At 35.9% G+C, this 27000-nt stretch overlaps 1 protein-coding gene across 10 annotated transcripts in view; it reads left to right on the top strand.

The window, feature by feature from the left end:
* Nucleotides 1–27000, top strand: part of PLA2G4A (phospholipase A2 group IVA) — a 150883-nt gene that overhangs the window by 56067 nt on the left and 67816 nt on the right. For all 10 annotated transcript variants that reach the window (XM_077901893.1, XM_077901890.1, XM_077901889.1 and 7 more), the window contains 4 exons: nucleotides 7244–7392; nucleotides 8110–8223; nucleotides 20061–20098; nucleotides 24471–24612. In XM_077901893.1, the coding sequence (XP_077758019.1) occupies nucleotides 7244–7392; nucleotides 8110–8223; nucleotides 20061–20098; nucleotides 24471–24612 (443 nt within the window). The remainder of the gene's footprint in view (nucleotides 1–7243; nucleotides 7393–8109; nucleotides 8224–20060; nucleotides 20099–24470; nucleotides 24613–27000) is intronic.

The following is a 27000-nucleotide window of genomic DNA, read 5'->3' as shown; positions in this document are numbered from 1 at the left end:
AAGAAAAATAAGTAGATCTACATATAATATTTAAAATAAGTAAGATTAACATGTTCAAGAAAATAGATGGCAAGATGGAGAATTTTTACCAGAGAACCAGATATATAAGAAAGAATCAAATGGAAATATTACAACTAAAACCACAGTAAGTAAAATTAAAGACTCTGGGGATCCCTGGGTGGCTCAGCGGTTTAGTGCCTGCCTTTGGCCCAAGGCATGATCTGGGAGTCCCAGGATCGAGTCCTGTGTCGGGCTCCCTGCGGGGAGCCTGCTTTTCTCTCTGCCTCTCTCTCTCTCTATGTCTATCATGAATATATAAATAAAATCTTTAAAAAAATAAAAAAAATTAAAGACTCTGTAGACAGGTGGAATGTAGTTTGGACACAGCTGAAGAGAAGAAATTAATTAGCTGAGTAGGTTAGTGGAAAATATCCAGACTGAAACATGTAGAACAAAAAGGGAAATAAACTATAGAACAAAAGCAGAAGGAACATCCAGGGCATGATAAAAAGCACTGGGAAGGAGAAAGTACGTGTGTGTGTGTGTGTGTGTGTGTGTGTGTGTGTGTGTGAGATGAACCAAGGATAAATACAAAGAATACCAATCTTAGGTGTATTGCAGTAAAATTTCTGGAAACTAAAGAGAAAGAAAAAAAAATTCTAAAGGCATCCAGAGAGGAAAAAAAGACATTCAAAAAAGCAAAAGAATGAGAATGGATTCCTCAACAGAGTATATAGAAACCACAAACTAACAGAATGACATCTTTGAAGTGTTGAAATAAAATGCTTGCCAAAATAATCATGAAGAAGCTGAAGAAAGATGATTTATACTACCTGACATCAAGATCTCTTATAAAACTCTGGTAATTAAGACTGTGGCATTAGTGTAAGTTTCAATGAATAGACTAATGGACTGGTAGACCAATAAAAGTCCAGAAACAGACTTGCATTCATAAGACCACTTCATTAGTGCAAAAGTTATATTGCAATGCAAGGATTAAAGGTGGTATTTCCAGTAAATGCTGCCGAGTCCATTGGTTGTACATATGAAAAAAATAATAATAACGCCCTCCTTACACAATACACAGAAATTTATTCTAATTGGATTTTAAATCTAAAAAGTAAAACAACTGAGATTTTTTAAAGAAATCCGTGCAAACACTGGTATAGCTAAAGTTTTCTTAAAAGACAAAAAGCACGAACTATAACAAAACAGATGAACATGCTTGACTCTTAGGCATTTATTTTGATCAAAAGACATCATTAAAGAAAAGATAAACCCTAAATCAGGAAAATATATTTGCAATGTATGTCTGTCAAAGGACTCATATCTAGAATATGTAAGGTAATCTATAAATCAATACAAAAAGGCAACCCAATAGAAAAAAAATTGACAAACGATTTGAGTATGCCCTTCATTCGAAAGAATATCCAGCTGACCAATAAAAACATATGAATAAGTATCAACCTCATAGTCATCAAAGATGTGTGAAATAAATCCATATTGAGATATCCTTATACAGCCACAAGATGTTTAAAATTACAAGACTGACAATATTAAGTACTGGAAGGATGTGCTGCCGTGTGACTCTTAACATTAGGGTATACATACTGTGGCATAACAATTTCATACCTAAGTAATTCCATTCTTAGGAATCTTGCAAAAGAAACATACATATGTATGTAAACATGTATTCAACAAAAGCCATGTCCAAGGGTATCCATGGCAGTACCATTGGTAATATCCCAAATTGGAAACAATCCAAATGTCCATCAACAGTGAAATGGATAAACATATTATGGAATATGCATTCGATGGAGCAGTTTACATCAATAATAATATTGTACACATGTCAGTGTGAATGAATCTCACAAACTTAATGGTGAACATAAGAAGCCAGACCCAGTAGTACATATTGTATCTATTTACATAAAGATAAAAAGTGGATAAAAATATTCTCTGGTGATAGAAGGAAGAGTAGTGGTCACTTTTCTGGAGGGAATTGAGTGAGGTTTCTGGAGTCCTGCTAATGTTCTATATCTTGATCTGAAAACTCAACAGACTACAGTTGTAATCTTCTAACTCTTTGGCCTGTATAGTATCCTTCAACAAAAAACTATACATTAAAAAAAGAACCAACTGCTATTAAAATTTTTACATTTATCATTAGGCTAACAATCTCTTTCCTGGCCAGCCACTCGGCCAGTATAGTATGGAGAAAGTGAATCACTTTCAATCACTTGTCAATCACTCTAAGTTTTTAAACCTTTAAGTCAAAAAACTTTAAGTTCTCCACATAATTAGCATTATCACAAAATCATAAATATTTCAAAGGAGGGACATTTGAGGACATTATTTAGAGGCATTTACTTAAATTATTTTTTAATTTTTGGTCTTACTGCAATATTCCTATTTTGGTGGCAATAGAAGCAGAATGCTTCAATATCAGCCTGTAGCCTTATATAGATTGCCAACTGACCTACCTCATGTACTTTATTCTTGGATTTGTTTTCATGTGGTCACTTGGAAATGTCTTTAAAGACTGGAAAGAAACGGAAGTGAATTACTGGATTGTGCTTAATATAGTCTATGGGCAGAATAAGTCCATGACCAAAGGCCAGTAAGCCTGTTGACTTTTCAATGCCAAACGTTTCTACTTTTCTGTGGGTGTTATTTGTATCATTGTTTGTCAATTCTAAGAATATATGCTTTAAACCATGTTTTTCAAACTTGTGGACCTAAGAATCACCTGGTCAAGTGTTAAAAAGGCAGATTTCTAAGCCTAGGCTCTGACTGAAGATGCAAGATGTTTGCATTTTTGACACTCCAGATGATTCTATGAAGATACTGTAAAGGACTGCATTTTGAGAAACCTACTTTAAATTTACCATCAGCAGTAATAGCTATTTGGAAAGTGATATTTTAGCTGTGAATTTGGGAGGACTATTCCTTCTGGGATTTTTTTTTTTCTTTTTTTTTTTTTGCTGTTCATTGCAAGAATTATAATAGGTATGGGTCATCTTTATTTAAAGCAGGGTTTATTTAAAGAGGGTTTAAGTTGCTGAGCACAGTGGATATGAGAAAGCAAATGGAGGACATCTAAATAGAACTTACAGAGTATAGAAGCTGCCATCAGCCTCTATCATGAATCACATAATATTTTGCTCAGACAAAGCTGAAATGACAGATGGACCTGTTATTAATTTAGACAGGCACTCCTTAAACTACTAAAGTTTATGAGAGGTTTTACAACCCGGGAATTCTGAAGCTATTTCGGGTGCATGTAGTTTCATGCCATCTTTATGGGAGCAAAAGAAATCTGTATCCCACACCCCCAACATTTTTGTTTGTCAAGATTTAGATAAAAGGATGAGATGGAAGAAAGTCTTTGCCCACACATTACATCTTGGCTTTACCACCTGTTTGGCTGGAACTAATCAAGGTGAAGCTGAATCAGTGAGCCAACATCCAGTTACCCCCTAGGCATTAATTGACAAAACCATGAAATAAATATACAGGAGAAAAAAACCCAAACATTTCTTTTCCTGCATTTGCCTTTTTTCCCCCTTCACGCATATCTCTAAAGCACTGGGCTTAGTTTTGCTGTCAAAATGGACTGCTTTCTCTTTTCAAAGCTTCCAAGAAGCTTTCCCTTTCCAAAGCCAACGAAGATTATAGATTATGTAAAGAAAGTGAGCTATGTGATTATCGTAGTCTGATTTTAAACTTGTGTCCCCAAACTCCCTTTTCATCCTGCAGTGTCTACCACTGCTACAGATGTTTCTCGACTTGCAAAGATTAGCCGTGATGCTGATTGCAGTATCAGAGTTTGCAGCTGTCAGTGGTTTTCCACTGTCCAGCACCCTTTGACATCTTAACGTTGAGGTCTCTTGCTCATGAAGCAAGGGAAGAAGCTAAATCAACGACCACTCTTTTTTTTTTTTTTTTTGTTAATGACCACTCTTGACAGGAGTTGTAGAATATTGATTGTATTTAAAAGAGAAAAGAAGAACCCAAAATGACAGCATTGAACTGGATTCTAATTTTCTTTAAAAAGTCCGTTGATGTTTTGATGTATAAGTGTAGTGTTGGTATCTTGTTGCATGCTCTTTTCTTTATCATTTTTGTCAGAGTTAGAATTTGCTAAAGTGTATAACCTGGATTGAGCATCCGGAATGGCTTAGAAGATGCTTATCTCCCTTCAGCTTGCTGCTTCTTTTCCTACATGGTTTCTCCCAAGGAACTTAGCTTTCTGCTTCCTCCTCCTTGTTTGGCCCAAGAAAACCTTTCCCTCCTTTCCTCAGATTCAGATGAAGACCAAGCCTTAAAGGCAACTTCTCCACCTACGATTTGACTTTATTTGTGTGTAATAATCTGAGTGACTGAGTTACTAGTCACTGGCGTGGTGTATCTGCTTGTCTCCTATTTACCCTGGCCTCTAAAATTAGGCCGTTAGCATTTGACTCACTTCCATAGTTCAAATCTGCAGTTTCGTGTTCGGCTGCCTGTTAAAGCCAAACTGCTTCTTGACAGGTAGTTCCTGACATAGAGCAGGTGTTCAAATATTTGTTGAATGAATGAGTGATGTTTAACATTTGCATGTCTCCTCTTCCCAGGCACTTTTTGTTTTCTAGATTGTTGTTTTTTTTTTTTTTTTTTTTTGCTTGGTTTGGGGTTTTCTAGTGTTTGGGGGAAACAGAAAAAAAGCATTAGCCCCATGAGAAAGAACCTACCCTATGGGATGACAGGCTACATTTTTATACATTTAATGTGAAGTACAATGGAATCTCTTCCTTTAAATCACATGTTGACTTCTACTCAAAAGAGGAAAGATACTTTTCTTTATGATCTTCCATCACTCACTATTCTAAATATGAAGTTTTATTTCTGATTTGCAGTCTTGAGCTCTGGCGTCATGGCAGAAACACAGTTAAGGAAAGGGAACATTTGGTTGAGGAGGTGGGAAGAGTCACCATGTAGAATGCCCTTCTCTTCTTTGGCCCATTTCCCCTTACCTTCCTTCCTGTTCAGCCTTTTTGTTTTCTAGTTTGTCTTCCATGGTCCTGTTGAGAGAGATCAGCATTGAGTTGGAGATTGCAATATGTAAATATATCAAGTCAACACACTGGATGCCTTACACAATACTATATGCCAATTATATTTCCATAAAAATAAATAATAAGTAAAATTCCAATAGCTGCCTATTTCCTTTTCTCTAAAATAGGGTATCAAAAATGTGAACAGAAGATGACCTACATCAGTATCAGCTAGAATATTTGTTTAAAAATGCAGATTCCTTGGGCCGCTGCAGATCTACTGATCATGGGTCTTAGGCAAGGAGGGTCAAGGGTCTGCATTTTTAATCCAAACCCCAGGCATTTATGTTGTACCTCTTTTGAGACTCAGCTGCCTTTGACCAATGATGCATAAAGTACAAGTGAGAAAATTTAATAAAAGACAATTCCAAATGTTTATACTTCATTTGTAGATCTTTCCACTTTACAATAAAAAGGCACACTTAAAAAATATATATATATATATTTTAATTTTTCTTTGAAAAACAATCATTTGAGAACTATTATTTTTGTTTTTCCTTTATTTTCAATTCTTATATCGTTTTAAAAAATATTTTATTTTATTTATTCATGAGAGACACAGAGAGAGACAGAGACATAGGCAGAGAGAGAAGCAGGCTCCCTCCGGGGAGCCTGATGCAGGACTCAATCCCAGGACCCTGGGATCATGACTGGAGCCAAAGGCAGCCACTCAACCATTGAGCCACCCAGGCGTCCCAATTTTTATATCTTTTGTATGGATCTCTGTACCACCTCTTTCTCTCTCTTTCTCTCTCCCCTGTCCCTCCCTCTTTACCTCTTCTCTCTCTCTCTCTCTCTCTCTCCCTCTCCCTTCCTCCCTCTATCCTTTCCTCCTCTGTTCCATAACTCTAAGTCCCAACTCCTCTTTCAATAGCAATGCTTACCTTATGATCTTGTTTTTAGCACTTAAAAGCATGATGTCATTAAAACAATGTGGCAGCCAGATCTTCCTCTGAGACTTACTAGCTGGATATTAGATTGCTTAACATCTCTCAGTTCCTGATACCTCAACACCAAAACAGAGCACCTACCTTAGAGTGCCTTTAGGAGATTTGAACGCGACTAAAGTGTATAAAGTGCTTGACAGAGATCCTAGCAGTCATTGCTCAACTGTTGTTTTTTGTGGTTATGAATTACAATGGTCACATGGGAGAGGATGTGTTAAAGAGAAAAACTGACTCTTTACATTAGGAGACCGGAGACCTTTAAATATTGTGATAGTTGTTAGGTTCTGAAGAGATAAAAAATGAGTAAGACTTGATCACTCCCCTCAAGTTGTTGAATTTTGTAGGAAAAGACAGATAAATGTGTAATTACATCTATAAAATGTAGTGTGTGGAATGTTGTAAGATGGTGAAGGGTTCAATGGAACCACTAAGGAGGGATGATGAGTGTTTCCACTGCTTAGTGTCAGTTGCCTTATTGTTATGTGTATATATATACACAGTAGGAAGAAATTTAAATACTTCCTTTATTTGCAATTGATTATTTCTATTTAAAACGGCACCCACATCATGCCCTGACTCCAGCAGGCCTTTATGTACAAGAAAAAGCTGTTACATTCCTTAAGACGTCCACTTCCATCTGATTGAATACTTCTATAATAAATACAGAAACATATGTGGATTACTAATATAAATACTCACCCTTAAGAGCTGTTCAGTGCACAACCTGTACAGCTACCCAAGGCAACCCCATAACTACAATATTTATCTCACACTGAGTTTCATGATTTTGTTTGGCAAAGAAAGTAATTAGGATCATTTTTCTAACGTAGATAAGCACCGTGATCCTGAACCCATTATCTTGTCACCATCATAGTCCCGGGGTGAAGGTTATACTGTAGTTTGCTGGGTAAGATTGTTCTCATTGTTAAGCAGTTCCACTGAAGTGTTGACTGAACATGTCCTTTAGGTGGATAGAGGAATTCTGAGTAAATCACCTCATAAATGATTCCTTATGTTAGGACTGTTAGGATGGGCAAGAAGTATCAACCTATGATGTTCTTCCATTCTGGAGTATGTTGTCTCAGACATTTTAAATATGTTACTGCATATTCATTAAAAATAATCTGACAACACATATTAAAAAATAGGAATTATGAATCACATTTTTGCCTCCTTCTCACCTGTGTTTACTGTCTACAGTTGACACTCCAGATCCGTATGTGGAACTTTTTATCTCCTCAACTCCTGACAGCAGGAAGAGAACAAGACACTTCAATAATGACATAAACCCTGTGTGGAATGAGACGTTCGAATTTATTTTGGATCCTAATCAAGAAAATGTTTTGGAGGTTAGTGAATCATTTGTGGACTGTTAGATGGTCATCATTCATGTGGAAGTTGCTGCTTGAGCTTGTCCCTTTCATGCCTTCTTTCTCCTTGGTTAGGTGTAGTTGGAGTCCAGCTGGGCAGCCTGCTACACTGGGTGCTAGCTGGTGTACAACAAGTGATGTGAATATCCAGTGGGAAACACAAGAGTCTGATAGACTGGGAAGTATCTTTTATCTTCCTCATGTGTTTGAGAGAAAACATATTTTCTATTGTAAAGAGGAGGGTCCAAGGACAACAGAATAACAGTATCATCAATGGATTATGACTTTAAAACAAGTTAACTTTATTCACTTAAAGTTTCTAACTGAAAATAATTAACTTTAAAAGGAATTAAAATAGATCTTTCCCAAAATGGTTGCATGGATTTTCTACATTAATTTACTTCTCATACTCCAAAATAGCATTTCCTCTGAGGGAGTGGTTAAGGTTCCATTTTTGAAAACATGATAATGAATAAGTCAATCAGGAAAATGAAAAAGTTAATGATCATTTTAGTAGCAAATGTGTCAGAAAGAAAAGAGAAGAAAAAGTATCATAACCCTTTGAGTATTGAGGTCTCAAACTATTAAATATCATTCAAGAGCTTTCATTTTTTTAATGTGATAGAAATTTTAGATATAATTTCCAAAAATTCAAGAGAAATTGTTTTCTCATAGTCTACCTTTTAATCTCTCCAGGTCACATTAATGGATGCTAATTATGTCATGGATGAAACTCTAGGGACAGCAACGTTTCCCATATCATCTATGAGAGTGGGAGACAAGAAAGAGGTTCCTTTTATTTTCAACCAGGTAAGCAACACAACAGGATTATTTCTCAACCTTATGTCAGATAAAAATCTATTCTGGAATTTATTTTATTTATTTGTTTATTTGAATGTTGGGCTTTTTTAAATAAGATTTTACTTTTTTTTTGAGAGAGAGAGCATGAGAAGGAGGAGAGTCAGAGGGAGAAGCAGACACCCCACTGAGCAGGGAGCTTGATGCAAAGCTGGATCCCAAGACCCTGGGATCATGAACTGAGTTGAAGCCATATGCTTAACTGGACTGGGCCACCCAAGTGCCCTTAAGTGTTTGTTTTTTAAAGAGAAAATTTTGTTTGCCCTTTTACTTCTTGCCCGTCTTTTTTTTTTTTTTTTTTTAAGATTTTATTTATTCATGAGAGACACAGAGAGAGAGAGAGAGAGAGAGGGAGAGGCAGAGACACAGGCAGAGGGAGAAGCCGGCTCCATGCAGGGAGCCTCACGTGGGACTGGATCCCGGGTCTCCAGGGTCACGCCCTGTGCTGAAGTCAGCGCTAAACTGCTGAGCCACCTGGGCTGCCCTTGTCCAAATCTTTTTATTGTTCTGATATTTATAAACTTTTAGGTTGAGGTAATACACTAAATAATACAGAGACATTAATCTCTGTGGTTGTTTCAAGTGAGGCAATGGCTTTAACTTACCCCTCTCCCCCCGCAACCTCCACTCAAGCAGGTCTAGCAAAACTTTTGGGAGGATAAAGGAATATGTAAAATTTGAGAGAAATGGCAGAGAGAGAGAGAGAGAGAGAGAGAGAGAATGAGTGAGTGAACTCAAAAAGAAAACTGTTGGAGGGCGCTCAGGCAGTTAAGCATCTGATTCTTGATTTCAGGGCTCAGGTCATGATCTCAGGGTCATGGGATCAATACCTGCATCAGGCTCCTCTCTCAGTGGGGAATCTGCTTTGGATTTGCCCTCTCCTTTTGGCCCTCCTCCTGCTCACATGCTTGTGTTCTCTCTCTCTCTTTCTCTCAAATAAATACTTCTTTAAAGAAAAAGAAAACTGTTGGAACATCCAAAGTGTTCCAGAGTTACATGTTTAGTAATAAATTAAGCCTCTGTGGAGGGATATTTCTACCTCAGATAATCCTCAAATAATTAGGGCTGCATCAGTGAAAGGTGAGCAGGAATCGTTGTGTTTGTTTTCTTTACACTTCTAGGTTTGCTATATGTATGAAATTTCAAGAATTTAGAAACAACAAAGCCCTAGAAAAATTATTCATGCAGCACAAACAATGAAGTTTAAATTTTATAAGAAACTACTTTAGTAGTTTACAATAAGAAATGTAGGTAACTGATGGATCAGTATCCAGAAGGCTGGTTAATGTATTAATTTCTTGTTGGGAGAGGCTCTCTATTTTTGCTCATCCTTGGAATGACTTCAGATTGCTGTCTTCACCCAAACTGCCTATTCCTTAACTCTCACCTCCTTTCCTAACTGTTATTATCTCAGGTGACCTCCTTTTTCTCTGAAGCCCTAAGGTAATGTCTGTGCTATTCATTGGGCATGAGTCATTTAAATCGTTCGATTTCTTATCTCCCTCCTTTTGCCCATAAATTAAAATCCTATAGGTCAGGAATACTGGTTATGTATACCTAATTACAGAGTTAATTCATAGCTTATATTTATTAAATGGATATATATACCTATTCAGGAACCAACTTAACCCCAAAGGGCTACCTGACCAGTTCATACAAGCAGAGCAGCCCGGGTGCCTTGAGGACACTCTAGTCACACACTCTCTGCTGACTCCTTCGGCTGCTCCAGGAAGCCTGTCTTCTACATGTCTTACTCCGGTGCCAAGAGATACACTCCCATAGTCCTCTTAACTTTTTTAAAAGTTATTTCATTCATCCCTCTTGCATATGTTTATTGAAGTCCACCATGTACCCACCACTGTGTTTTGTGTAAGGAATATAAAGAATAAGACACAGGAAGCTCTTCCCTCGGTTACCTATATGTGGAGTAGAGGTGAGGTAGGGACTGGAAGAGGAAGTGGGCATAGGAGATATAAACATGTGAGAAATGAAACCACCACATGGTGAGATAAGCAGCAATCAGGAATGTGTGGTAGGAAGACAGAATAAAGACAGACTGTGTTGTAAGAGGAAGCCAGGGACCGCTGTATATGGGTAATGTCAGTTCCATCCCTCGCTATCTATTTCATCCTGATGAATAGCTCTTCTGTGCCTTGATTTACTCATCTGTAAAATGGAGATAATATCTCATAGGAGAGTTTATGATAACTCATTTATAATTGAGTTAATTTTATTATATATAATATATCCATGTAAAAATATATAGTATAATGTATATTACCTCTACATACATTATAAATATATTAGGTGTAATTATTTAATTATACTTTAATGTAGTTTATTACAGAAGATATAGATTCTATGTTAATTTATATATTAAGTATAAAACTTATTACATATGAAATATATAATGATGCTTGGTTGTAGAAATACATACAATACTGTATGCACAGTTGGGCTCTGTGCAGAGTCTATGAAGGTTTCTCTCTTTCTCTCCCTTTGCCCCTCCCCACTCTCTCTCTCTCAAATAAATTAATTAATTAAAAAATATTGTATGCACATGGATGTATACATGCATAATTATACTTTTATATATGCTTTTTTAAAAAAGATTTTATTTATTTATTTGAGAGAGAGTGAGAAAGAGAAAGAGAGCACAAGTGAGGGGGAGGGTCGGGGGAGAGGAAGAAGCAGACTCTCTGCTAAGCAGGGAGCCCGATGCAGGGCTTGATCGCAGGACCCTGGGATCATGCCCTGAGCCGAAGGCACTTAACGAACTGAGCCACTCAGACACCTCTAGATAGACTCTTATGTCTTATTACATAAGATACAATGTATTGCTTCGTTTAAGTATTTATTAAGTATGTAATTTATTACATATTAAATATATAACTATGCTTTGTTATAGAAATATATATCACTCCTATATGCACATGGATGTATACATCCATACATATAGTGCTTAGAACATCTTAAGCACTATATAAATGCAAAGGCATGGAGTCTTGAAAGAAGAAAGCAAGTTGGGGCCTGGCAAGTTACTAGGCTTTGTTGGTACAAGTTGATGAGCGGAGGGTGGGGGTAAAGTTGAGAGATGGTCGAAGGCTAACATTCTGCAGCCTTCCGAAGGCATGCTGCTAGGATTGGTTCTCCATCAATGGTTGTTGAGAGCTTTGTAAGCATGGATTGGCCTTTCCAAAATATGTTTTTCTCCCTCTTCAGTCTGATGATAAAGAAGATATTGTAGGGAAACATGCATTTCCTCTCTTCCTGTCATTTCCTATGGTTAGCTGTGTAACCTCCGGGCTCTAAAAAAGATGTTCTACATTCCTGAATTTAAAGTAGCTTACATAATTAGTTTCTTTAGTGTGCCTGAGAAAACAGTTGGCCAAACAGCATTTTTTTCTTCCCTCTGTTCTTAAGAGTCCTGTCTGAAGGACAATTGTTTGTTTTGGTGACCTGTGATGGTAGAGGGGAGGAAGGTGCATACAGCTGGGTGGAGAGCCCCTGGCATTCCCCAGATCACGTGGCGGGCCCTCCAGGCTTGCCTCACCCCTGAACCCCATCTTTCAGAGGAGTATGGGCTTCTTTCCACAGTGTTCACAGAGATGAGAGAGAACAGACTGTGAGGGAATAATGTGAGAAAAGAAGTTTTTAAACTATTCTTGAAGATGATTATAGCAGTCTGAAACAGTAAAAAAAAAAAAAAAAAAAAGCACTTGGATTTGGCAAAGAGAGAACACGTTTCCAGCCAAGACATTATTAGCAAAAAATTCTTCAAAATTTTGTCATCCAAAAGTCAATACTGAGTCAACATAGAGTGATTTCTGTGGCCAGCAGCCAGATAGAGAAACAACAGGAGTCTCCAACTGAAGATTGCCAGATTCCCACGGGGCTTGCTCTACCCACTCAGAGAATTGGGAATTGGGAGATCCATTCTCTCATTTTGTCTGGGTCACTAATCTCCCTCTTGAATGTTTGATTTATCACTCTTTCTGTCTTATTTTATCTCTAAAATAAAAGTTTTGATGAACTTATTTCTAAGATCCTTTCTAATTTATAAAATTCCATGATTTAGAAAAAATATATTTTTTCGTATGACCATTTTCATTCAAAATATTTTAATTCTTTCCATTTTACAGATATGGAAACAAAAATAATAATAATGCAATAATAAAAATATTTCATTTTGTGCCCACCCAGGGACTCCAAAAAAAAATTATTTATTTTGTGATTTTAAAATACTGACCTAGGGGATCCCTAAGTGGCTCAGCGGTTTAGCGCCTGCCTTTGGCCCAGGGCGTGATCCTGGAGTCCCGGACTGAGTCCCACATCAGGCTCCTGCATGGAGCCTGCTTCTCGCTCTGCCTGTGTCTCTGCCTCTCTCTCTCTGTGTCTCTCATGAATTAATAAATAAAATCTTTAAATAAATAAATAAATAAATAAATAAATAAATAAATAAATAAATAAATAAAACAAAATGCAGGGGCACCTGGGTAGCTCAGTCAGTTGGGTATCGGACTCTTGGTTTCTGCAAGGGTAGTGATGTCGAGGTCATCCAGCCCTTCCTTGGGCTCCACACACAGCAGGAAGTCTGCTTAAGATTAGCTCTCTTCCTCTCCCTCTGACCTTCTCCCCACTCATGTGCTCTTTCTCTAAGTAGGTAAATAAATAAATAAAATCTTTAAAAAAAAAACAAAAACAAATTGCAGACAACACTATGCTTCATACCTAAACCCTTTAACATATCGTTCACTAGAGTTTAGTACTTATATAGTATAATTTTAAGTGCCAAATAAATAGTGTAGATAATATATACAATGAGAGTTATAAGAAGGAATTATTCATTCATTCATTTCACAAATAACTATTGAACACCTACTGCGTGACAGACAGCCTTCAGGAACTACCTGTTTAGCAGTGAACAAAACAATAAGAATCCTTATCCTCATGGAACTTATATTTTATTTAGTAAGAGACAAAAAGCAAGATAAATAAGTAAAGCTTACTTATGTTAGATAGTGATAGCAATAAGTGCCAAATAAACCAGGGAAGGAGGAAAGAGGTGTTTGTATATGTATGTAAAGGGGTTGCAAATGCAATTCCAAAAATGCGGCTAGGAGCATCTCCAATGATGGGGGAGGGGCAGAAGTCTCTCTGAGTAGGAAAGTCTTGAAATGGAAGTTTGCCTGGCATGTTGAGTGACAGCATATGGCTGGAACACACAGAGAAAGAGTAGTAGGGATTGTGGTAGGAGATGAGGACAGGACGGTGAAGGGGGATGGGGTTTCAGGGAGTTAGAGTGGCTATCAATGGTTTAGGCTTGTCCTTAAAGGAAGGATGTGGTTGGATCACTAATGGGGTGGAAGGCCATTCTGGTGAAGAGAATAGCCTGAGCCTTTGCTCATAGTCATGGGACTTGGAAGGGCAAGTGTGTTCAGGAAACGGGCCTAGAGCAGTGTGATGGGAGCGGAGCACGGGCATAAAGGAAGGTTGGGTACACTGGGATCAAACTACAGCAGAGCTCAAATTTCAGATGTTAGAATTTAGATGTTTTCTTACCGATAGTAGTGAATCATGGAAGATTTTTGCCTGGGTAACAGGGAATTTGGAGCAAACAGGATCTGGCTTCTTCCTCAGGTGTATTTATTAGTAAGCAACAAGTTAGTAGGTAAAGAAACAGTGTTTCCTAGTGAAAACCAAAAGGTTGATGCAGCTTTAGCAGACCACTTCTGTGGCAAGGGACAAGGATGAGGAGCTCAGGGTGACTTGAGCTAAGTCAGTGTGGCAGCAGCTTTCCTGTGTCTGCTGTGTGAGAGCTGAGTGGGATGATTGCTGGTGGCAGCGAGGACCAGCTGTAGCTGCAGAGCGGGAATTTACAGTAGACCCGGCTCTTCCTGAGACTGCGATTGATCATTCAGTTTTTGAACTTTTTTTGGTTTGTTTATCATTATTTGTTGTTTTTAGGAGAAAGCCATTCTTAGGGCTGGGTCCACATTTTGTTTTGTTTTCTAGCTGACATTTAAGGTTAGGTTGTGTTTATTGCAGTCACAAAGTGAGAGAGCTTCAGAGTTGTCATTTGAAAGAAATAGGCAGGACCTGCTATTTTTGACTCCAGGCTCAGAGTCAGCCAGCCAACTGCCTGGGTTGGAATCATGATTCTGCTACTTATTCTCCATGTTAATGTTGAACAGATTATTTTTTTCTTTTCCTCTTTGCCGTGCATCCTCATCTGTGAAACAGGGTTGTATATAGTACCTACCTCTTAATGTTGTGGTTTGGTTAAATTAATCAATAAATGGAAAGTTTTAGAATAGTGCCTGGCCCAGTAAGCACTAAATAAATATTAGATATTCTCATTCTAATTGTAACTGGCCAGATTTAACTATTTGCCATGTGCTTCATGAAACGGACTTAACTATTAAAATTAGTTATTTGTTGGAACTTACCAGAATGAAGTTAGATGTAGAGCCTATAAATTTAGTGATCGTTTAGCACACTCCAAAAATATTTCAGTCATCCATTACTGAATATATCACGTGTGGCTGTAGCTTATAGAATAAGATGTGGAGAGATAACAGCTTTCGAATTTGGTGTGTTTTGGGTAAACAAAGTGACCCACTTCAGAGAATCTTAAAAATGCAGAGGTTTTAAAGTACGATAAGTAAGAGTACACTTCTTTATTCTTTAGATGAAATTAGTTTGCTTTGGCCAATACTTTGAGGGAGGTAGCCTCTAAAGTTTACATGGCACAGTGCTTTTATTTGCCCTCTTTATTTAGATGTTGGTGGTATTGGTTAAAAATAGCCTTGTCTCATGGCTTCTGTGACATCTGATTCTGGCTGATTGCTTTCTTTGGTTATTGCTTATTCATGACTGCAAATTTGAAAATTAATGAGGTTCTATAGAAGAGAGAATGGCAAAGCTTTAAAAAGATGGTAGTTTTGATGCTGAATTCAGAATGTGAAGTGTCAGGATGATTTTCTTTGGGAAACTGTATTGACCTATGAAGACTAAGGCTACAATTTAGTTAAGTGAATGAGACAAAACAGAGCTTGAAAGGGAAACAAGAGAACTGTATACTTTTATGAGAAGTCTGGGAGATGTTTGGCTAAGATGTGAATGCCAGCAGATGGATGCAGGTCAGAGTTCAGACATAGAGGTCAGGCATTCCTGGCTTTAAGAGAGAACACATTTTTATTTGGGGGTGCCAGCAATGAAAACCTAAGTGAGTCTTTTTTGACACTTTCCTAATTTATAACTTTTAAATTATAGGGCATTTTAGAATGCTATGTCTCCTTGGGTCCTCTACTAGACCTAACTCCCATCAAGGAATAGAATATGTTCACTTTAATTACTTTTGCATACCTAGCCTGATACACCTGAGGTGCTTGAATCGTTTTTGGATAAATGGATAAATGAGTACACTTATGGGAAATACAAAAAACCTGAGAAGTGCTCAGACAGGAGTTATGAAGGTAAATTAAGAGGAGAAACTAGAGTCTGAGAACTTCCCATTTGTAGAAAAAGAAGTAGCATTTTGGTTTGATAATATTGCTCTAGGAAATCTGGTTTAGAATTTCCAATTTCTACATACGGAAAAGGGACCTTATATCAAGGAGAAAGAGATCATCCTCAAATGTAAGAAGGAAACCTGCATGATAGAGTGGAACATGACTATAGGGCAAATAATGTATTTTTTTAATCTTTCAAATCTTTTAAGACCATTTGGGATATTTAGGGGGCCACAATTCTTGGATGAATGGATTAGATGATTCCTGGTAGTAAATACAAATTTTTTTAATTAACAAATCATATATGTTGACTAGAGTTACTGTGGTGATCATTTTGCAATGTATAAAAATGTTAAATCATTGTGTTATATACCTGAAATTAATATAATGTTAAATGTTACGTCTCAATTAAAAAAAAATAAACATCATATATATTTTAAAAAGTGACTTTAGCAGTATCTCATTGAATTTTAAACTTGCAAAATTTGCCTAGATATGATCTGGTTTGTCTTGGTGGAATTGTGATTTCCACTCTACACTTGAATTGCCTCGTGTTTAAATCCATCTCCCTTCCTTCTTCACTGGATAGAGTTGCAGTGTATGGAAACATGATTTTTAGTAAAAGTGGCCCTTATTTTTAAATACAACTTTAATTTTATCATGTACAGGTCAGGTATATACAGATAAAGCAGAAAATATTCTGTAATTCACTCAAAAGATATAAATGATTATTGAACCTGCATGGTGATCAGTTTCTCTTTTTGTCCATCAAGGAGGGGAAAAGAGGACATTAAGCCAGGAGGGATCAGAACTCAAAATAATGTTTTATTGATGGTAAAGGTTGTAAATGCTGGAGTATACTGATCAGCAAAGGCATAACATACTTGAAGAGCTCTTTACTAATAGGACAGGTTCTCAAGTTTAAAATCATTTGTGTGCTTCTTTTTGTAATAATAATTTTAAATGACCTCCTCAATACCAGTCACTATGCTTGTTGCTTTATCTTTATCATTTCAAAATGACCTTGAAAAGTTTGCGAGAGAATTAGTGGATTAAATACTTTAAAAATTATTTTTAAATCTAAAGTTGCTTCTTTTATATAGTTTCTTTCTTCTAGGTCCTCACCTTCTCCCTCCCAGGTGTACAGCTTCCATTGTAAGCATCTCAAATTGCTTTCCACTGTGGAATTCAAAGATGAGATTGTTGTTTTTCGCAAGAATGTACAATGAGTACAGCCTGCTTCTTACATTTATAATTCCTAGAAGAGGTGGAGTTCTTCTCATTTGTCTGGCTTCTAGCTAAGCATTATGGGGGAGGGGGAGGGAGCCAGAGAGACTTGGTCACCTTTCCTTCAAACTGCTTTGATACTGCAAGCAATGTGGAAGACCATGATGCCGTGTGTGGGAAGGAATTTACAATACTTGTTTAATGCCTCACAGGAAGTACATGTTTTTGTGGCTATTGTATCTGAACTACGTGTTTCAGGTCAAAGGGTGTGGAGGGATTGTAAATGTCAATCTTCATCGCATGTCTAAGTATAGCACATCAAGTGGGAGAATTTAAAATTTCCTTCAGATGGTGGGTGATCCACTTGGGCAACACGTGGAAGTGAGGATCCCATCTGACTAGTCCCATCACAACACATTCTGTAGTGCTCCACATGGTGGGAAAATCCAGTGTCTTCCCTTCTCTTATCCTGCCTTCATTTAGAAAGTCTTATCAATCAGTGTAGGATTATGAATGTCTTAGCCAAGAAGCACTGTGGGTAGATGTAGATATTCTATGCAGAAGACAAATATGACCATGAACATAGCACAGTTGCTTTTCCTTTTATTTATTAAGTTGTCAGGACAGGTAGACATTAGATATATCTAGACATTGAATATCTTAAGATCTAAATTGTTTAGGGACCTGCCAGTTGGGGGAGCCATCTTTTTCTCAAGTGTGTCACGACGCGGTACCTTGGACTAGGAAGCCCATTTCAGCCTTGAATCTTTCCATTTGTTAGAAAACTTCACAAAGGGTTGCAACATTGTTCTTTTAGTTTCCATTCTTCTGTGATATGTTTGTCCTCTGGAGATAGAAACAATAAATCTAGTCTCATTTAACCCCAGCTTTTATATCTATTTTTTGGGGAAAAAACAGACCATGTTTTACCCATGTCTTGTTTTTCTCCCTAAATATCCAAAGCAACCTCATTCACTATAAAGTTTTCCAAGCCCTCTTTGGGAAAGATTCTATTTGAAATTTAGAAATAGGGAGTAGACATGATATTCTGGGACATGGTCTGAGCGTGGTAGAAAGCAGTTATGTTAATTGTTTAGAAGCCAGTCACCTTTTTGACTTAAAACTGAACTCTGATTCATCTGGGCATGTGTAATTCTGTTTGTACCAGGATTCTTGAATATTTTGTTAACTTAAAAGTAATTTGATATGCTGCCTTGATACATAAAGGTCATAGGATTTCATTGGAACCGCTGTCTGTGTTAGACCAACCCATGATTTTATATTTAGCAGCAACGAAATGTTTCTTGACAAGGAAAGATTGCCTTGTGTGCTCCCCTCATGCACACATGCACAGTAATTCAATAGGTATTTATTGATTATGTGTTATTTACCAAATTGTGTAGTGAACTATTAATAGAGATTTGTGTAAGATAAAGTTTACAGTTTAGTGGGAGAGGCAAATTCTTGTACAGATGATTTCAGTACCTTTTTCTTACTCATAAAATGCAGTCCTGAGAATTAGCCATGAACTTACTTTAACCTTTTGGAAAGCTTCTAATTTGTTTTTTTCCATCCTCTGAAACTAAAAAGAACACAAAGCCAATAATCTATATCATTTTGTGTTGCTTCTAAAAACATCCTCTTCACCTTTTAAGAGGCATATCTGAGTTCCATCTGAAGGTATTGGACAGATTCACTCTAACTATATTCTATGCTAACTGATAAAATAAAAATTATAGCACCATTTTACAATTAGGCAGCAGCCTTCAAAACATTTTCTCATTTGGTTCTCACAACAATCTAAAATTACAACAGCCAGACTATGGAAAGATCCCAGATGTCCATCAACAGATGAGTGGATACAGAAGATGTGGTATATACATACAATGGAATACTACTCAGCCATTAAAAATGCAATCTTGCTATTTGCAACAACGTGGATGAAACTAGAGGATATTAGCTAAGCAAAATAGGTCAATCAGAGAAAGACAATTATCATATGATCTCACTCATATGTGGAATTTAAGAAACAAAATAGAGGATCATGGGGAAGAGAGGAAAAAATAAAACAAGACGAAATCAGAGAGGGAGACAAACCATAAGAGATTCTTAATCATAGGAAACAAACTGAGGGTCCCTGGAGGGGAGGTGAGTGGGAGAATGGGCTAACTGGGTGATAGACATTAAGAAGGGCACAGGATGTAATGAGCACTGGGTATTATATAAGACTGATTAATCACTGAATTCTGCTTCTGAAATCAATAATACATTATATGTTAATTGCATTTAAATAATTTTTAAAAAAAATATAAAATTACATTATTCCTAACTAATGACAGGGATAATACTGAGAGGATCTTTCCATACAACAGATATATAGTCTCTGGAAAGATACCTTTTAATACACCTTTTTTCTCTGTAGATATTAATCACTGTCTTTTCCATTAATCCAAAATTGTCCTGTTGGCAGAACTGGGTACTCCCATAAACTTGGGTGGCTCACACAGTGTTGAAAAATAAAAACCTGAGACCCACCTCCCATTTGAAGATGCTTCCTGAGCTGGCCACAGGAGCTGGCTTCTGGTCCTGCTGCCACTTTGGATAGGTGTTCTGTCTCCAGTTTATTACAGCCCACACTTGTCATAAATGCACAAATGCTAGGCTTTCTTGACCCACGGGGAGTTCCTGAAAAATAAGCACAACATCTTCATAGTTTTTAGCACTCAGGCAGTTTTTATGTTTCACACATAATGATTGTAGAACTCAACTACTTCATTTTAACAAAGGAAGAAAAACTAACCAGAGGCAATTCTTATGTTTACTAAAATGACCAATTAAATAGATTTATATCACAAAAAATAGCAATATATATATATTTATTGAAATGCATTCATAATTTAGGGTCTTCATGAAACTTCGTTACTTTTAGTTTTAGGATTCTTTTAGGTTAAAAATAACCTGTCACTTAAAAATTGTTTTGACCTTGTTTGCATTATATGTAACACACATCCATTTTATGACCTAATCTGATTAATACATCTGTTCTAGGTCACTGAAATGTTTCTGGAAATGTCTCTTGAAGTTTGGTAAGTGCATTATATTTCATTGGGTGGAAAATACTGTGAGTGATCTGCTGACTTATTTTAATTGTTAAAGGGTAAACTTTGAAAATATGAAATAATTCTGACCGCTTTGAACATAAAAAACACATTATACTTTTCTTTAACTCCTCCCTAATGATTACTGCACTAAAAACTAATAAATTGAATATCTTTACTTAATTTTCCTGTAGTTTGGTCTTTATTATTTAAAGTTTAGGGCTTAGAAGGTCAGTAATAAGGGCTTTTAGAAAGAGTCCTCCTTCAGGTTCATTTCCCGTAGAAATGAACAGATACGGTTATTTAAGCCTATTCTTCATTGTTGTTTCAGATATATATTCAAAAACATGAAAGTAAACTAAACAGGAAGCTATAAAAATGAAAAACTGAAAATTGAGACTGTTTTTATTCATGGAGATCAGTAGGACTACAAGTAGTAAAGTTCCATGAAGCATGTTGCTCTTTCAAAGTGGTCTCCAAAACAAATGTTGGAAAATTGTTTATTTATTTTCAAATGGCGCATCTTAGGGGAGTCAAGCCTGCCTGGAGTATTAGCAGGATCTAACACTGAGTTCACTACATCTCACCTCCCTCAAACTCTCTGGGTCTCCTTGAACTTCCCCTGTTGAAGTGGGTTTTACCAAAGTAAATAGTACACATTTAATTTACCCAAATACATAACATTCTTCTTTCATGTGATTTGCCAAATGAATGAAGATGGCTGCATTGATATTGGTTAGTATTTCTTTCTCTTATTTTGTTTCCAGTAACATGTTGATTCAACTTAGTAAATTATTACATAAATTACCACTGTCCCTCAAGATATGTCAGGAAGTATCAAAAGATAGTCCTAGCAATTGAGTTGTGTTATTCTGCATTGTATTGATTCTTGCTTAAAAGTGGTATATTTTAGCATGAGATTAGAAAAATTTTTATCTGACAAGGAAGTCATGCTGTTTGTCTTAATGGAAAATTATCTTCATTGCTGTAATTAGGACTAATTATGTAAAAGAAATTTGCTGTAACAAAACATAGTTATCAAAAAATGTAGGAAAAAACTCAACTAAATAAGGTACATGTGTCCAGAAGCAATTTACTGTATGTTTATAATGAACTTTAATCAAACTCTATTTTTATGTGTTTGTCTTGACGCTGAAATGGAAATGTTCTTTAAAGAAAAAACTTTCAATGGAATGTCTTCCATTAGATATAAAATAAAATCAAGAAAGAAAATTAGATAAAGGGAAAAGCAAAGAAAATGAGTGGGAAATATCAGTGAGGGTGACAGAATAGGAGGGACTCCTAACTCTGGGAAATGAATAAGGAGTGGTGGAAGGGGAGGTGGGCAGGGGATGGGGTGACTGGGTGATGGGCACTGAGGGGGGCACTTGATGGGATGAGCTCTGGGTGTTATGCTATATGTTGGCAAATACAAAAGAAAAAGAAAGAAAATTAGAGATAATACACGAAAGAAGAAATAAATGAACCAAACTTCTCTTACTATATTTATAAAATTACTCAACATTTTAAAATTTTCTTTTACATATTTTTGCTAATATCTTTAAACATCTTTGTTCATTGCTCTGTTCACAGATTTTTTAAAAAATCATACTCCTTGTGTTTAATATAAGAGAGTGATCATCATAGTATATTATAAGGAGCATGAGTTCCAGAATAAGAAGCCCTGGTTTTAAATCTGCCTCTTGCTAATTATGTTAACAGTTGAAAGATTTTTAATCACTTTTTTACTCATTTGTAAAATAAGAAAACAGTGCATTATAAGCATATGATGATGATTTCATGAGATGTTCTTTAGAAAAAGTATTATTTTATTTAATACGAAACAGAAAAATTTTCCACATGTGTAACACATATTCATAGTAAAACTGTTTGTAATAGTTTACAGAAATTAGAAGCAACCTCAATATGCATGGATACATAAATTACACTATAATCATATAATGGAAATACTCCACAGTAGTAAAAATGTTTGAATGATTTCTATTTCTTTTTAATTTAATTTATTTATTCATGAGAGACACATAGAGAGAGGCAGAGACAGGAAGAGGGAGGAGAAGCAGGCTCCATGCAGAGAGCCCTATATGGGACTCAATCCCAGGACTCGTGGATCACGCCCTGAGCCAAAGGCAGATGCTCAACTGCTGAGCCACTCAGGCATCTCAGAATTTTTTCTATTTCTATATCTATTTATATGAATCTCAAAAACAAAATGTTCCATGGAAAAGAAATTGCAGAATACATACAGTTGATAGCATTTATAAAAAAATTAAAAACATGTAAAATGACTCTATATATTACTTAGCGATGTAAATATATACTATAAAATTATAAATAAACACATTGGAATAGTAAAGAGCAAGTCTAAGGTAATGGTTACTCTAAGGAGCAGAAAAGGAAACACAATTGAGGTAGATTAACAGAGACAACTGTGCTAATGAGATTTTTATTTCTTAAAATGGTTAGAAGGTACTCAATCTAATATATTATAATAAATAATAGAGAGTTTACTCTAAGACTTGACTTAAAAAATGCTCATTCACTCTTTTCCTCCTTTTTTCCTCTTTTCCTCCTAAGCCTCAATAATCAAATTTAATAACTGTGTAATCCAATGTTTTAATATATACTGACGGTTTTTTAAAAATTATTGGATGATATGGTTAAATGATCTTTTCAAAATTTACAGTTAATTTTTTAAAGATTTTTATTTATTTATTTACTTGAGAGAGACATAGAGAGAAAGAGAGAGCATGAGCAGGAGAAGCAGAGAGAGAAGCAGACTCCTCTCTGAGCAGGAAGCCCAACACGGGGGCTCAATCCAGAGCCTCAGAATCACAAACTGAGCAGAAGGCAGATGCTTTGACTGACTGAGCCACCCAGGAGCCCTACAGTTAATTTTTTTAAAGTAGACGTCCAAAAATAGAGTTACTTAGTCAAAAGGAATACACATTTTTATTATTTTTGGTGCTCATCACTAAAGCACTTCCAAAGTGTTTTTGCAGATTTATATTCCCAAAATGAACATATGATAACATTGTTACTTTGTCTTTCCCCCAAGTACTGGAAAATAGATACTTCAAATATTTCATAAAAATTATTAATAATACATCTGAAACTAATGATGTACTATTATTGGCTAATTGAGTTTAAATTTAAAAATTATTAACAATAGCAGTATTTTAAAAATTTGCTAATGAAGCTAAATATTCTACTGGTTTTCATTTTTAATCATATATACTCTTTTGTGAGTTATCTGTATTTGTCCTTTGAGAAGTAGTAATTAAAATATTATTTGTAATGATCAAATATCATTACAGAGTACATAGCCCAGAGGCAATGAAGTCTCTTCTTTTGGTCTACATTTCACAAGGAAGAAATACACTGAATTAATAGAAATGATGCTTCAACTTAATTGATTCTGAAGGGAAGGACTTTTATGAATAGTAAGGAGGCTATACTATTAGGAGGTATACTATAAGGAGGTATACTATTAGTGAAATTCTTGCTTCCTATGTTTGGATTTATTCACATTACAACATAGATTTCTAGGTTTTCTTGTTCTGGTTTGTTTTTTTTACTATTTTTAAATTCAGTAGCTGGTTTTAGAGTTCAGTATTGGACCTGTCTCATTTGTGAGGCATTGCTGCTGCATTGTGGAAAATACATCACATATTTGCTCTGTGCTCCTAACCAATAAGAACTTCAGTGTTTTTGATCTGTGATATGGAGTTATAAAAATAATGTATTGTATAATAATGTATAAGATCCATTCCCATAATTTCTGCAGTGATACATACCTATATATCTAATGTGGTTTCTGGCATAGTATAGGTTTCTGAGAAGTGGCTGCTGCCATTATTAGAAAGGAAGGGTTATATATACATGTAAGGGTTCTGAAATCCTCCAGCCATAACTTATTTGGGTGCGGGGGGACATCTTGTTGACAAGGCAATTCATTAAGATTGGGATGTTAGTGTTTTGTCATGAAGAAGTAGGGGATGAAGGGCCCAGGGAAGGAATTCTTGGTCAAGGAAATGTGGGAAATACTGTGCCAAACAGATCTAAAAGATAAAGTCTTTACCATGATAAGATGAATTTATTGGGGGCTGTTTGTTTGTTTTTTTGTTTGTTTTTTTAAACATCTCATACTCTTTATTTTTGGGAAACATGCCTTGGAACATGAGGCTTAAGACTGCCATGATTTTATCCCCTTATTTCGGGTCCCTTTCTAGGAAATGGCTTGAGGGGAGCAATGAGCATGTATCAGTAGCTACTTGGGACTGATTGATTTATAACAGGGTTACTGGGGATGTTGGCTCATGACTGTCTGTTTTATATACAGTTCATCCCCAGACCTCCGATTCAGTATGGCTCTGTGTGATCAGGAGAAAGCTTTCAGACAACAGAGAAAAGAAAACATAAAGGAAAACATGAAGAAACTCTTGGGTCCAGAGAATAGTGAAGGCTTATGTTCTACACGCGATGTGAGTTGGAAACATTTCAAATGTTAATATAATTTAATAATAATGTTGTTTGTACTCTCTCCCAAATTTCACCCAAATATGGACATATTAAGATGGATTGAGCATTGTATCTTCAGTTTTTTTAAATTTTTATTTATTTATGATAGTCATACAGAGAGAGAGAGAGAGAGAGAGAGGCAGAGACATAGGAAGAGGGAGAAGCCGGCTCCATGCACCGGGAGCCCGACGTGGGATTCGATCCCGGGTCTCTAGGATCGCGCCCTGGGCCAAAGGCAGGCGCCAAACCGCTGCGCCACCCAGGGATCCCAGTATCTTCAGATTTTAAGATAAGATGTTTCATAAATACAAATTCTTTGAGAAAGATCATCACAAATGCTGCCTGTATTTAGTAATATTAATCAGATCCAGTTTTAAAAAGTTGCAGAGACATACTTATGCACAAACAAGATACTTATTAGTTTGAAAAGTTTAGCCTCAGATGGAAAAAGCTCATTGAATTTATTTTATTTTTATTATTTTTTAATTGAAGTATAGTTGGCAGTGTTACATTAGTTTCTGCTGTACAGGATAGCGATTCAACGAGTCTATTGGTTATGCTGTGCTTATCGTAAGTGTGGCTACTATGTGTTACCATACAACGTATCACAATACCATTGACGATATTCCCTGTGCTGTACCTTTCATTTCTGTGATTTATTCATTCCATAACTGGAAACTTATATCTCCTACCCCCTTCATCCCTTTTGCCCCTCCCTCCAACCCCTTCCTTTCTGGGATCATTGAATTAACTTTAATATACACTAAGATGAAACAATTGTGGGGATGGTCATTACCAAGCCAGAAGAAAGTGTTACCAAACTTGTTAATGATAAAAACAAATTAACAAAAATAGGTAGATGTGAATAAGGAAGATAAAAGGAAATGTTTCAGACTCTTAATATTTCATAGCAGGGAGTTAAAAGCTATCATCTCAGATTGACCAAATAATTAAGAATAATGACTTCTACATTTAATGTTTTTCGTAATCCTAATTATAAGGAAATCTTAAAATATTTTTGTGAACAAATTATGGAAGTACAATCCTTCATTTGTACTTCTTTTTCTTCCCTTAAGTTCCAGTAAAATAAATACCATTTATTATTCAATATCTTGTAACATAAAAAACATTTTTGGCTACTTATCTGTTCATTTGTGCCTTCACTGATCACCTATCTACCTACTTATACATCCATCCAACCATCCATCCAACCATCCATCCATCCGTTTATCCATTGGTCTATCTTTCTGTCTGAAATCTATAAAAATAAATTGCTGCTATAGTTAATATTACTGTATTACATATTTGTAAGTTGCCAACAGAGTAGATCTTAAGTATCACAAAATATAACCATGTATGATAATAGATGTCAAGTAGACTTATTGTGGTGATCATTTCACTATACATAATCATTATATTGTACACACCAAAACTAATGTAATGTTATATGCCAATTATACCTAAATTTTTTTTTAAATTGGTGCAGTGATGCTCAGCAGATGATAATGATGAAATTTCTTCTTAGTGACATGTGTAATTTTTTACTTACTTTTTTGAGCTTCTCTGTTACTAAATATTTTAAATAAATTATTTTAGAAAGATATTTTTATTAAATGCATAAGTAAATATATGCATTAATACATGCATATAAATGGACATACACATATATTTACATGTACATGTATATGTACACACTCTATACATGCACATATAAACCAGGGATTCAAGATTCCTGTAATTTAAGCACAAAATATAATTGGAAATGAGACATAAAGTATGAGTGAGGGAGCCAGTTGGCCACCCCTATCCCATATGTGACTGTGAATTTCCAATTGTGTTATTAGGTGGGTACAGAGGTGTTTGAAAGCCAATCTGCTGCTGCTGGAATGGCTTTTTTTTGTTACAAGAGCAGACTTTATGATAAAGGGTTGCCTATAGGGAAATTTTGCTAAAAGGAAGCTTGGAGGAGATGCAAAACCTCTATTGAAATTTCTATTAAAAAAAACCCAGACTTAAAGATTTCATATCAGCTATCCATCTTGCTTGCCACTATACAGATCCCTCATAGCACTTGTGGTTGATTATTTATTGTCTCAGGTTAATTTGAAGACACTTCCTTCTCTACATATTATTTAGAAGTTTCTAGCTCCCTGGGAAATGTTTGTTTTTTGTTGTTAATGTAAAGTAAACCTTTCAGCAACACTTATATATCCTTCTTTTTATCCCCATCATTATTCGATATTGTTAATACCCTTGGAGCGGAGAAATGACATTTCAATTTTTTTTTCATTGCTGCCATTTGTCATTTGTTGAGATACTGCTAAAATCTGGCAACGAGCAAACCTGAGCAG

Source organism: Canis aureus, chromosome 6, assembly GCF_053574225.1.
Source record: "Canis aureus isolate CA01 chromosome 6, VMU_Caureus_v.1.0, whole genome shotgun sequence".
NCBI classification, from domain to species: Eukaryota; Metazoa; Chordata; class Mammalia; order Carnivora; family Canidae; genus Canis; species Canis aureus.
This window is presented reverse-complemented; position numbering and strand designations above follow the sequence as displayed.